The sequence below is a fragment of the Neopsephotus bourkii genome, unplaced genomic scaffold (genome assembly GCF_033783945.1).
Source record: "Neopsephotus bourkii isolate Nb327-2 ecotype Australia unplaced genomic scaffold, CSIRO-AGI_Nbou_v1 NB_593, whole genome shotgun sequence".
Taxonomy (NCBI): Eukaryota; Metazoa; Chordata; class Aves; order Psittaciformes; family Psittacidae; genus Neopsephotus; species Neopsephotus bourkii.
The window spans coordinates 1,554,730-1,567,562 of record NW_026901094.1 but is presented as its reverse complement, the minus strand read 5'-3'; the positions used below and the strand labels follow the sequence as shown (position 1 = coordinate 1,567,562).

General features: G+C 52.1%; 1 protein-coding gene across 1 annotated transcript in view; it reads right to left on the bottom strand.

The window, feature by feature from the left end:
• CUNH1orf174 (chromosome unknown C1orf174 homolog) overlaps positions 1-12,833 on the bottom strand; it is a 32,768-nt gene that overhangs the window by 18,005 nt on the left and 1,930 nt on the right. Inside the window, exon 2 of the mRNA XM_061351706.1 lies at positions 7,258-7,387. Within this exon, the coding sequence (XP_061207690.1) occupies positions 7,258-7,387 (130 nt within the window). The remainder of the gene's footprint in view (positions 1-7,257; positions 7,388-12,833) is intronic.

Here is a 12,833-nt window from a genome sequence, read left to right as displayed (position 1 = left end):
ATGATTAAATGACATTTCCAGTTCAATGCTGGTTTGCTCTGTTAGTGGTGGAATAGAAGGTAGAGTGAAAGAGCAGAGTGAAAGGAGAGCGAAACAGCGCAGTGGATGGCCTCATGAAACCCTCCGCACAGCTCCCTTGTCCCTCAGCCCCTGCCTCTGCTCTCAGCACCAGACTGAGCTGCTTTTGCTCTTCCATTGCTCCTTGTGCCATGGCTGAGGCTGCTGCCAGGGTTTGCCAGCAGGAGGGAGCATGAAAAGCAGCAGGGGGTGTGTGGTGTGTGTGTTATTTCAACCCCTTTCTGAAAGCGCTGTTATGAGCAGGGTGACACAGGGACAGCCCTCATGGTGCTGCGGGCACAGAGCTGGGATGTGCTGGGTGCTGCTGGGCGAGCATCATCCAGAGCCAAGACCAGCCCGGGGACACCGTGCCTCGAGTGTGGCTGGTGCTGGAAGAAGCCGGAGTTGCTGCGCAGAGCATGGAGCTGGAAGCAAAGCAGAACAACCCAGAGGCATCCCCAGCACTGCTCAGCACAAGGCCCAGCCGCCAGTGCCAAGCTGGGACACGCCAGCGCCGAGCTCACATTTGTAAATGTTTGGATGCTGCTGAGATGTGTATCGACAGCAGCAATTAATCCCTGGATTTATGTGCTGACCCGCTGCATAGGAGGAGTCACAGGCAATTGAGCTGCTGGAATCCGCTGTTGTTGTCGGAGGCAGCGGCTTCACTTTGTGCCTCGTGCCAGCTTTTAGGTTTTATTCTTCTGAATCTTGGCACCGAAAAGCAGAACCCCAGGCAGCACTTGAGGCTCGCGTGCGGTGGAGCGCAGAGGGAAGATCTCCAGGGGACCGAGTGTCCTGGATGGCCAGGGGTGGTTACACCAAGAATCAAGGGCTTTACCCCTTCCTCCTGCTCCACTCTTACAGAAGCAGCTTCAGGAAGGCATCTGGGGGGGTCTTGGCTTTATCCTCGTGGATTTGCCTGCTGGCACATGCAGTCCAGGGAGAAACATCAGAGAATCCAAGAACCATGGAATGGTTTGGGTTGGAAGGGACCTTAAAGCTCATCCATGGGCAGGGACACCTTCCACTAGAGCACCTTGCTCCAAGCCCTGTCCTATCTGGCCTTGCCAAGTGCATCCCAGGGGCATCAACTCCCTACACGCAGCTGGTCCCGGCTCTTTTCCGGCTTTTTCTTCCAGCACTATCACTTAAATGTTTTCTATTAGGAATTGATTCCTAATCTCCTTTCAGAGGAAGATCAAACAAGCCCTTCTGTCTCTGTTGGCCGCTTCCTTTGCTTGGTTTTAAGTCATTACCCTGGTTTTGAAGTGCGATTAAAAGGGAAGCGAGGATCCAAGCATGGAGTGCACAGCTGGGTGAAGCTGCTGGGGGTTTGAAGCACAAGACCACAGAGAGACCAGCTCCCCACAGCTCCCCACAGCTCCAACAGCCCCTGCCCCACACGCATCCTCCATCCGGCTCAGGCCATCCCACTGCTGCAGGGAAATCAGCACCCGCATCCTTGCTCTTTGTGCTCATGTTTTATTTCTTCTGAGCAAGACTCTGTCATTAGCCTTGCTCCGCTGAGGAATTAGGAATTCACAGCACCGTGGTCCAGTGGAGCTCCCTTTCCAGTTTGTTGCAGCTCAGCTGCAGGATCTTTGTGCATCACTTGGATGGGGTGTTAGTACCTAAAACCTCTCCTTGCCAAGGCAAGACAGGGTCTGCACCCTCAGTGCTCCTCCGGTCCATGACCAGTGCATCCTAAAAAGAGAAGCAGTCAGGAGCACTGCCATGTGCACAAACCCATGTCCTTGCAAACCCACCATGCTCCACAGCAGCGAGTGCTTTATGTTAGATAACACCCAGGTTTTAAACCTTTATCCCTTCCTGTATTGTGAAAACCTGATGCTTAAACAGCAAAACTGAAACGCGCTGGAATGTGAAGGGTTTGTCTGCACACGCCGTCACCCTGCACTATTGACAAGAGCTTGAGGAGGATGGTGCTGCTTTTCTCCCTTGGCATCTTGAGGAGGAGCTCAGAAAATGAATTGTCTTGCCCAAGACAATGCCCTTGATGCACAATAGAGGATCCACCCCTGAACAATGGGGGGCTGATTTGTGTTTTGGCTTTAACTCTGCTTTCCCCACACAGGTGTCCAATTTGTTCCTGCCTGTATAAATCCCACCATTGAAATGACTCAGCTGTTGGCACAAATCAACCCAGGAGAGATTTCCCTACCTGGGGAAGGCAGAAGCATCGCTCCCATAAAGCTGCCGGCTGTGATATAGTCGTGTCCTGGAGGAGGTTTACTGGGATAAACTCACGTGAGGTTACAGCAACAGCAGCTTCCTCCACCGTGCCTTTCCCTGTGGCCTCAGCTCTGAGGGAGCTGCTGCCCAAACCCCTGCTGAGTGCATGGGCAGCGGCTGCTGATCCACTGCCTGCGCTGGCAGCGCGGTAAGTGCAGTAATGCAAGGGAGTGTTTCGGTAACCTTAGGACAAGGGTAATAAAGCTGGATGGGATGCGCCTTGTTCCCTGGAATCCATCAAGCCCAGCTCCTCTTTCTCTTTCAGGAAAGGTCACAAAACGCCCCATTCTGCAGCATACAAGAGAACAAGGGCAGCGACCCCGCTGGCTGACTGAGCCTCTGTTTAGCTGACTTGGAGGTGGAAAGGTGTCGTTCATGGGAAGCTCATGGTGAGGTGATGGAGAGGAAAGCCAGGACCTCGCAGCAGGCAGCATCCCATCCCAGGCATCCCTTCAGCCGGGCTGAGGCTCCCAGTCCCCTCAGACCCCCACATTCCAAGCTACTGTTCCCCCATTCCAACCCTCCCAGAGCCACCAAAGCCCCGTGTGCATCACTTGGATGTGGTGTTAATACCTAAACAGGTATTAGCAGCAGGAATAACTTAGGGTTGTTGTGGAGATGCAGAGGAATTCCCATCATCTGGGGCTAAGGAGCAAGGTCCGTATTGTATAATTAAACACAGGCATCGGTCCTCCTCTGATGTGGCTGGAACTGGTGGTTTATTGATGGCGTTTACTCTTTGGAGCATGACCTGGACAAGTCTAACACCACTGTAAGGTTTCACTTCAAGGGTCTTAAAAGGAGAATACAAATATTTAATGAAGCTGCTTTTTCCAGTGATGGAATAAAGAAAAGCACAGCCACTTTGCTCTTTAGCGGCCCAAAGCAACGCTGCCATCCAGTCTCAGCACCTGCAGCACTTCACCTGAGTCAGCTCCTCCAGGCAGCTCAGGAAGGAGTCTGCAATCCCACATTCCCTGTTAAATGATGCATGTTGGAGCAGGCTGTTGCGTGCTCGGTCAGGCTCAGGTGGAATCCTGCCCTGCCCTGGTTCTGCTGCAGGCAGCCCACAGCTCCCTCCTGGGCACACACTTCGTAGGATCATGGAGTCATGGGATCAGCTCAGCTGGAAAAGACCTTCAAGTCCAACCATTCCCCAGCACTGCCAAGGCCACCCCTAACCCATGGCACTGAAGCCTCGTCTCCATGGGGTGTGAACACTTGCAGGGCCGGTGCCTGCAGCCCTGCCCTGGGCAGCCTGTTCCAATGCCTGAGCACCTCTGGGGCAGGAATTGTTCCTCAGCTCCATCTAAACCTGCCCTGGTGCAGCTTGAGGCCGGTTCCTCTGGTCCCATCCCTTGTTCCTTGGGAGCAGAGCCCAGCCCCTCCTGGCTCCATCCTCCTGTCAGGCAGTTGTAGGCAGTCATCAGGTCCCCCCTGAGCCTTCTCTTGTCTATCTGAACCCCGCAGGTCCCTCAGCCCTTTCCCATCACCCTTGTGCTCCAGGCCCTGCACCAGCTCCATTGCCCTGCTCCGGCCCCGCTCCAGCCCCTCAATGTCTCTCTTGTAGTGAGGGGCCAGAGCTGAACACAGGACTCGAGGTGCAGCCTCACCAGTGCCCAGTGCAGGGGGATTATGGAAGGATGCAGGCATGCAGATTTTGATGTTCTTGTTGTTTATATGGCATGAGTGAATCCCAACCTCTTTGGTTTGCTCCTACATAATTCAGACCAATCATTGCTCCTCCTAATGCAACATGCTCTTAACTTCACCGAGCCCTAAGGCATGGAATTCAAATTGTGTTCTGCTGCTGTGAAAATGAATGGTGTGACAGTGACAAGAGGAAGAAGGAGCTTTAAAGAGAGAGAAGAAGCCAAAGAGAAAGAAAGATAGTTGAAAGAAGGAGGAAGACAGGGAGAGGAGAAGATACAGAGCAGCAAAGTGGTTTATAACGGAAGGACTGTAATGTATTTTGACACTAACCATGTATTATTCATTCGGAACAAAAATAAACCTTATTAACCAGGAAAAACAGATCTCCCGTCTCCAGCCCACGCTGTGACAAGCAAGTGGCGGTGCTCAGGATCCTGACAGCCACCGGCCCTGCTCCGTGCTGCATCCTTCACTGTGGTCCTCATCCTGCGGAGCAGCACCCGTGCGTGCTGGGGCCGGAGCAGCGTGAGCAATCACTGGTGTTAGTCACTGAAGGGAAGATGGTTTGGCTGTTGGGGGGCCAGATAATGCATTTACATCATCTCCATGCCCCTTCTCTCTTAGTCTCTCCTCATTCTTTCGAGGCTATAAACAGCCTGGTTGCCCTGTCTGCGGCTGGCACCACGGTGATGGGCCCTGCAGTAGCAGCATTGCAAAGCCCAGAGGAAAATCAGACAGACTCAGGGCTCAGCAGGAGGGAACAGCAACAGCCGGTGTGAGAACTGAGCCAGGAATGCTCTGCTGGAGACACAATGGTCCCGCCATGAGGGCATGTGGGATTTGGGAAGCAGCAGGGTGCTGCCTTTGGACAGGGTGTGCAACACTGCTGAGGCATGGAGCCCCCCAGTACCAACCTGCCTGTACAACACATGGGATGGAGCTCAGCTCCCGATATCAAGCCAGCCCTCCCTGCCTCCTGGCAAGATTTAGAGTGGATTTTAAAGCGTTATTGCTGACTTACAAAGCTTTAAAGAATATTGGGCTCTGCACATCTTCCAAATCTACTTCCTTTTAATATCCCCGCTCAGGCTTTAAGGTCTAAGCCTGGAGATTTACGGGGCTGTCCTCTCTGTACCTCAGTCACGTGTGGCTTGTGATTCCAGCATTCATGCTCCCAGTTTTTGCAGCAGGGTCTCCATCCCGCGCTGGGGTTTTACTTCACCATGAAAAGCAAATTCATTTTCCTTTTTGCTGCTGTAAGAAGGTTCCTGGGGGCAGGAATGAGAGCGAGCGGCGCGTGGTGAGCAAGCGGCGCTGATGGAGTCGTGCCCAGCGCAGGCAGGACACCGTACTTAGGGAAGGAACCAATTACAAGCGGAGGTATTCGGTCTCTGGGAAGCTTACATTTAATTCCCCAGCCAGAGCTGCAGGGGAAGGAATTAGAACAATAATTATCAATTTGCTCTTTGTATCCAAGGGCAATTTTTAGCACTTAGAGGACAGAGTTGTTGCTGGTTTCTTTATTCCCCCTGCTCTTTGCAATCCTGATTAGCAAAATGCACATTGCTGCTGGAAATGAGCTATTTCTCTCTGTTTCCATGGAAGAGGTCTTGGGTGCCTTTTGCTTAAGTCAGAGCTGGGTTGGAAAGAGTGGGTTTGCCCATAGGGAAAGCTACAGGAGATTCCTGGGACCCATCCCATTGCGCTCCCTCCACCTCTGTGCAAAAGGCAGTGCCCCTGCTTCCTCCTCCCAGGAGCAGGCAAGGATAACAGTGAAGGATGCTCAGGGTCTGGCATCTGGAAAAGCAGCTTTGCCTGGAGCCTGCTGTTGCCAAACACTTGCCAGCAGCACACAGTGCTGTCCATGGGGTGTTTAATGCCAGGGTGTAGAGGAGAGGAGCCCTCAGCACTCCCCAGCCCTGGCCCCGCGCTGCCATCCCCATGCAGGACATTCCCTCCTCGCTGCCCTGCTCACTGGCCTCCTATTCCACCTTCCTCCACAGACTTCCTGCTGCACCGTGTATTCCCAGCGCGTTGTCTCATTATCGATTCCATTTCCTCTTAATAGCCCCCGCCATAAACCACAGCGACAATAATGAGGCCCTTTATGTTGATTGTTGATCTATGGGAATTTCCAGAACTGGCATTCTTTATTTATTCAGCAGCGTAATGGTAATTCAATATTGTAGCTGTGTAAATGAAGGCTTGGGTTTTGTTCTTCTGGCGGGGAGCTGGGCACAGCGTGGCTTTCCAAAGCAGAATTGCTCCTGAGCAGAGGAATGAGGGCAGGGACCCCTTCCACTGGAGCAGCTTGCTCCAAGCCCCTGTGTCCAACCTGGCCTTGAGCACTGCCAGGGATGGGGCAGCCACAGCTTCTCTGGGCACCCTGTGCCAGCGCCTCAGCACCCTCACAGGGAAGAGCTTCTGCCTAAGAGCTCAGCTCAGTCTCCCCTCGGGCAGGTTCAAGCCATTCCCCTTGGCCTGTCCCCGCATTCCTTTGTAAAACATCCCTCTCCAGCTCTGTGTCAGGCTTTAGTCTTGTCCTTAGTGCCCTGCACCCGTCTGCTCCCAACAGGCTTTAATTCATAGGTAATGGACACTTTCTTACAGTTATTATTTGAATACATCAGTTCCTGCTTGACCTCTCTGAGCAACTTCTTGATGGATATTCAACCTCTTTCATAAACGGAGCTTATCCTTCAGCTCGCGGGAAGGATGAAACATTAACAAGACATATAAAATGTAATTCAGCCTCTTCCCGAGCAGACTCATCCCTCGCCAGGGCTGGATGTGCCAGTGTTCCCACAGGAGCACAGCATGGAGCTGCTCTGCCCAGTGTGAGGATCCTGTGGCTGGCTTGGACGGGTGAAGGCAGCATCACCTGGCGCATCCTCTCTTGCCTGGGTCAGTGGCTACAGCAGGGCTGCTCCATTGCTGGTGCTGAGCTTTCCTTGCTTATCTCTTCCTTTTGGGTTGTTTTTCAAGCATGATAAAGCTAAAGATGTCAAAGCTGTCATGGGAAGCCTCCTGGAATAAGCCACATTATTAAAAATGCTCAGTTTAATTCAGATTGATAACTGCATTAAAGTAGCATGTTTTCCCTTCCATAATTGAGCTACACCTACGGCACTGAAGTCAAAATGATTTTAATCACCGGCAGTGTTAGGTGATGGATGCGAAATTCCCGGTGCCAATGCGAGTGCCGAGAAGCATCCACTGGAGACGCTGCTTCCTGCTCCCCCCTCCTCCGTCGCCGCCTAAGGCTGTGAGCCGGGGGTAGCTCGGGCTCACCAGCGCCTCCCAACCTGCTCGCTCTGCCCTCGTTGAGCTCCTGCGATGCTCCTCGCTGCCCTCGGCCGCTCCGTAAGGATTTGCCGGCAGCCTGGGAACCTCGCATGGGATCAGCCTCACCGGCTGGAGCCTACAACAGGAAGGGAAACCCCTCCACTGGGAGCTGGGTGCGAAGCTGGGGCTGGATCCCATTCCCAATGGACTCTCCGGGAAAGCACAGCCTCAGGTTTGCATCTACTGGATGTGTTTGGTGCCTGGATAGACAGCGTGGACACACACAAACACAGAGCACCCCGGCCCGTGACAAAAGCCAGACTCTCTTTCACTCTGACATCAGATAACCTTGACAAATTCTCTTATTAAATTTAATATCTTGGATCAATCACAGTAAAAACTTGAGGAGATGAATTATTAAAATGAAGACTCGCTTTGTAGGGTTTATGGCCATTGTGCTCCCTAAATTAAACCTGTAGGTGCTGTTATTTAAAAGAAAAGAATACTCCTGCTGTCCCTAAAGGCACGTGCATCCCTTGGGCTCCAGCCAGAGATCTCCGATAGCAGAAATCACTGCTCTTTCACACACAAGTCAAGCAGCGCTCTGCTCTCCTAAGCTGTGAATTACACCATGGGGTGATGCAGCAGGTATCTGGGGTGTTCCTCACCCCGGGATGGCCCAGGAAGGTCCCCACAGCTCCGGATGCTCCCTATGTCCCAGGGGATGCGTTGACTCCCTGGGGACATGGAGCTTGCAGGTGCTTGGGGGGTGAGAGCACCCAGGGCTTAAAAGCTTAACAGCTGAGTATGTATATACAGAAAACCTGAGGACAGAGACAGTAATTCCTCCACCCAGGAGACCTCAACATGGGGTTTAATCATTCCCAGGCTGATTCCAGTGTTTGACAATCCAGGACACAAAGTTCTGGCTTTTTTTTTTTTTTTTCCCCTCATTGTAAAAAGGCATAAAACAACTTAGATTTTAGGGTCAGCAAGCAAACAAGTGCCCAGGATCTGATGGATGCTGCACGCAGCTGACTTTGGTGGGGGAAAACACCAGCCCTGGGGGACAGCAGGAGATGGGGAGATGATGCACAGCCACTCTAAAAGAATCATGTCTGGAATTCAGGAGGCTGTGGAGATACAGCTCCATAGGCTCAGGTCCTGGCATCTTTCTGTGGGTTTTTTCCTCCTTAGATTGCAGAGAAAGACAATTAGGAGGGATCAAATCAAATGTGTTTTAAAAGAAGACACTATTAGGTGCACACAGCGCTGCCTTGTCAAGATGAGCTGCGAGGGACCAGCGGGGTTCAGGGTGGATTATGTGTTTAGAGGGATAAAGAACAAATCCAAAACTGCAGTTCTGCACAAGGGTATCAGTGTGTGAGGCAGGAGGCTGAGGGGCAGGCAGGGAATCGTAATCACCTGGTGCTGCTTTCCCTGACACTTTGCGACAGCAGTGATGGGTTGTTCTTGGAGAGGAGGCACTGGATGTGATGGGCACACTTCAGCCTCGGCTGCCCTGCAGGGGGGCAGAGCTCAGGGTGTGGGATCTCTTCCCAGCATCTTTTCCGCTCAGGAGACGTGGGTGATCTCATGAGAAGGAAGGACCAGCCCAGCTGCCGGAGCCTCCAGCTTCCAGACGACTTCACCAAAGCCAGCTCCTGCATTCCTCACCCATCGCCAAGCTCTCCGCATCCTCACACCCAGCGTTAAACTGCCAGGCTGCAGCTCTTTTCCTCCCACCTCTTCCTCTGTGTTGGTTCTTGCCATCGCAGGCTGTCAGCCCTCCTGCCCGCCGCTCCTGGGCAGTGATGGATGAGCATTCCTGCGGAGCACCTCCGGCTGGAGGCAGAGCCGTGATGGATGATGGGCTCGGCACAGGTTTCCCTGTAGCACTGGGCTGGTGGGAGCTCTGTGGGAGGCTGGAGATGTGTGAGGAGCTGCTGTCAAAGGCTTGTTTTGGCCCAGTGCTGCAAGTGATGCTCACAGGTGGCAGTGGCCAGCAGCAGCAGCCCCGACCTGGAGCTGCTTTCCTGAAGCTCTTTTCCTCCTTGGGTGCACCCTCGCAGTCCTAATGCTTGAGCTGAAACAGGAAGGGAGCCGTGGCCATGGGTAGCATCACCCCTTGGTGCTCCCGGCTCGTGGGATGGCAGGAGGAGGATGCTTTGGATAGATACTGAGCCCAAAGCTTGGCTGCCCTCCACCAGGCTGGGGAGGAACCAGCCATCCCCAGGAAACATTGTTGTTATATTGACTCCTCGGTTCCTTTGGCACCTGAAATGAATTCTGTGCTTGTTTGGCCACGCTGGGTTTTAGCCTGCGCTAACAGCAAGTCTTTGCCAACCCCAGGCACTTTAATAGCGAAAGCATTTGATTAAAAACTTTAATAGCTCCAGCATGATGGAGCAGCTTCTGTCCACATTCTATCAACTTCCTGGCTCGCAGATTTATATGCAGTGTAAACTTCCTCTGTATGAAACCATTTGTTCCCTTTCCCACATCCACAGCAGCACAGAATCCTCTTCTTCATTCCCAGGCACTGGTTTAATCACACATCTTCCCGCAGCTGCCACATGCACAGCAGCAGGTTCCAGCTGCAGGTATCTCCAGGAACAGAAGGGAATGCTGTGGCAGTGGCTGTGCACACGGGGTCTGTGGCACAGTTTTCCAAGGAACCTCAAAGAGCAGCTTTCCAGTGGAAAAGCTAACGGGGAGTCTTGTGCCATCATTAATCTCTCCTTGCGGCCAGCCCAGCTCCCACATCCAGGCTTGGCTGAGGGATATCCCATTGAGTTACATGTCCATGCCCCTCTCAGGAGCACTTTGTAGCAGCCTAAATAAACTCTTGCCACTGGCAGACCCCATAAATCCTCATTACTATTTGCCTCAACCAATCTGCCCAAGGTCTCTCCTTTCCCAAAGTGGCCATAACTCTTCTGCAGGGTCAAGGAGTGAATTGTATTTTATAGCTGATGGATACATTCCTTCCTCAGCCTCCTGTTTTTAGGCAGATGTGGTTGCTTTGTAGCAGAGGGACAGCCTGTGCCTGGCACCCAAAGCAAAGAGCTGGGGTTGTCCCATAGAAACCTGGCCAGGCTCAGTGAAGGGCTGAGGGATGGACTGGAGAGCAGGAAGGACGGGGTTGCCCAAGGAAGGACGTTTTGGCAGCCAGCATCTCTCAGCATGGAAGGGCACCAGTGGACATCTCCTCCACTCATGCTTTAATTTCACATTGCTCCTAATCCTCTTACTCCTGGGGACTTTGCAGGGGTGGATTTGGGGCTGTTTGGAGCTATAGCTTCATGCCAGGCAGGAGCGTGGGCTTTAGGCTCTGCTGTGCGACTTAACAGAGGGGTTTGTCACCCCGGAGGAAGGAGATGCCCCCCCGGATCACAGTGCAGTGGGCTGGGAGGATGCTGCCGGTGGCGGCTGGCTTGGGGGTGTGCGGGGGCCAGGCACAGAACCATAAATACCCAGCCCATGCGCATGTCGTACAGTGAAAGGGAATTGCCAATTATCTTCAGCAGCACTTTATTAGTGAGGAACAGTTTGTTCTTGCGCTCTTCTGACTGTCTGCCTTTTTTTAGATGAGAAACCACATGAAATACACTGTAAAATACCTAAAGTTCCCTTTTGGGATAATCATTCATAGTCTGTGTTCATGAATTCACATTTTGCTAAAAAAAAGGAAAAAGAGAAGCAGAGATTTGGGTAATTTATAACACTGTGCTGTTCCTCCCCGGCTGTCCTGGTGCTGGTGGATGCTGCATGGATTCAGCAGTTGGATCGCAGACTTTCCCTTCCATTGTTCCGGCTGCATGAGGCTTTTCAAATCTGAAGAACAATTAGGAAAACACATAAACCCACTTCTGAGAGCTGGAGGGAAGCACCGTATCCCGGCAATGGAGCTGCAGCATTTATACCTGTTTTGATATACTGGCCAATTAAAGATTGCCAACAGAACCAGGAGATTTGCATCAGGATGTCGTTTCCGTCGTGATAAACTGGAGTTTCCTCCCTATGCTCTAGCTGGAAGCCAGCCTCGTTTCATTTATAGTTAGACTTTGTCACTGTGTGTGTGGCTTAAAGCTTTCATCACCTGAGGACAGGAAGCGTGTTTGCATCTCCTAAGAAGATTTTGCTGCGTGCTGGTGCTCAGTCGCAGCCAGGACCACAAAAAGGCTGTTTGCTCACGGGTGACTCTTCCCTAGCAAGAGATATTTCACTTGGGACCACAGCACTTACAATGAGAACAGCTTTAGTTTGATTCCTACACACAAAGAGAAGGGCTGCTGCAAGGGGCTGCTGTCCTCCAGGAGCTGTGTTCCCAAACCAGTGCCTGGCATCACTGAGGATTATGTGATGCAGTGATTGAAGGTCTCTGTGCCTGGGTTCAGAAGATGCGCTCTCAGGGCAAAGCCGGCCTCGTCTCCCGGCTCTGCAAGGGCTCTGCCTTTCCCAAGGCAAACAGCAGGACAGCTCGCTCTGTTTGCTCTCTCGCCTGCTCACAAAATTGAATTATTATCCCCTCAATGATATTCTTAAGGTTAAGAACAAATATATGGAAGAACATGGTAGAAAATTGGTCCACTTTGGAGCCGACAGAAGAGCATAATATTTAAAGCTGTCTTAACAGTTTCTTTGGCTTAACAGAAGCATTTTTCATTTCATTAGTGCCAAGTGCACTCGTCAAGCTGTTATTTTAAGATAAGTTTCTGTGCAAAATCCAAGGATTCTGCACTTAAGGCCACACGATGAAGGCTGTGGATGCTCCAAAGGGCTGGAGGATGCTCTGCTCCCAGCGTACCCCAAGAGGCAAAGCAGGCAGCAGCAAAGCCACGGATCCCCCCTCCTAATAACGCTGTAATAAACCTGAATTAGGATTTATTGAGCCAAGTAGACGTTTCTTCAATACCTCAAGTCAATGACCCCAGTGTTGGTTTTGAGCTATTGTTCGATTTGTACTCATTGCAATTTGAAACCCTGCACCAGGATCAATCACAGGGCCCGGAACGTCGCAGGCCGGCCCTGGCCGGGAGATGGAGATTAATTAGTGGTGTTTGGTTGCAGGGTTCAGCATCTCGAGTACCCAGAGCTGCTGCATCCTGAATCCTGCCTGTGCTGTGTGACCATGGCCTGCTGGAGGAGAGCTCTGTCTCTGGCTTGACTGGGATGCAAATGGGGTATCAGCACCTTCACATCTGATAATGGCTTTAGGCAATGGCTGCACCCCGTGAGCTGACACCAGGGAGCCCCATCACTGTGGACTCTATATCCTTCTTCACTGAGTTACCAATGGGACCTGCTCTGACCCTGTTTCAGCTGTGGCTCACAGGTGCCCCATGTTCTGGCCGGTGTAACCAGGATGTGTTGTGTTAATGCTAGCTGCAGCTTGCCTTGTGTCAGAAATAAAACCCAAGAGAACCGAGGCATCACCTGTGTGACTTGGCACAGTGCTGGTCCTGTCCGAGCTTCCAGGGAGCTGTTTGTGCCAAGCAGGTAACTCAAACGATGCGCTGGGAGATGGGGATTCTTTAAAAGCAGTTATTCCAATGTATTTGTCATTCAGATTTGCACTT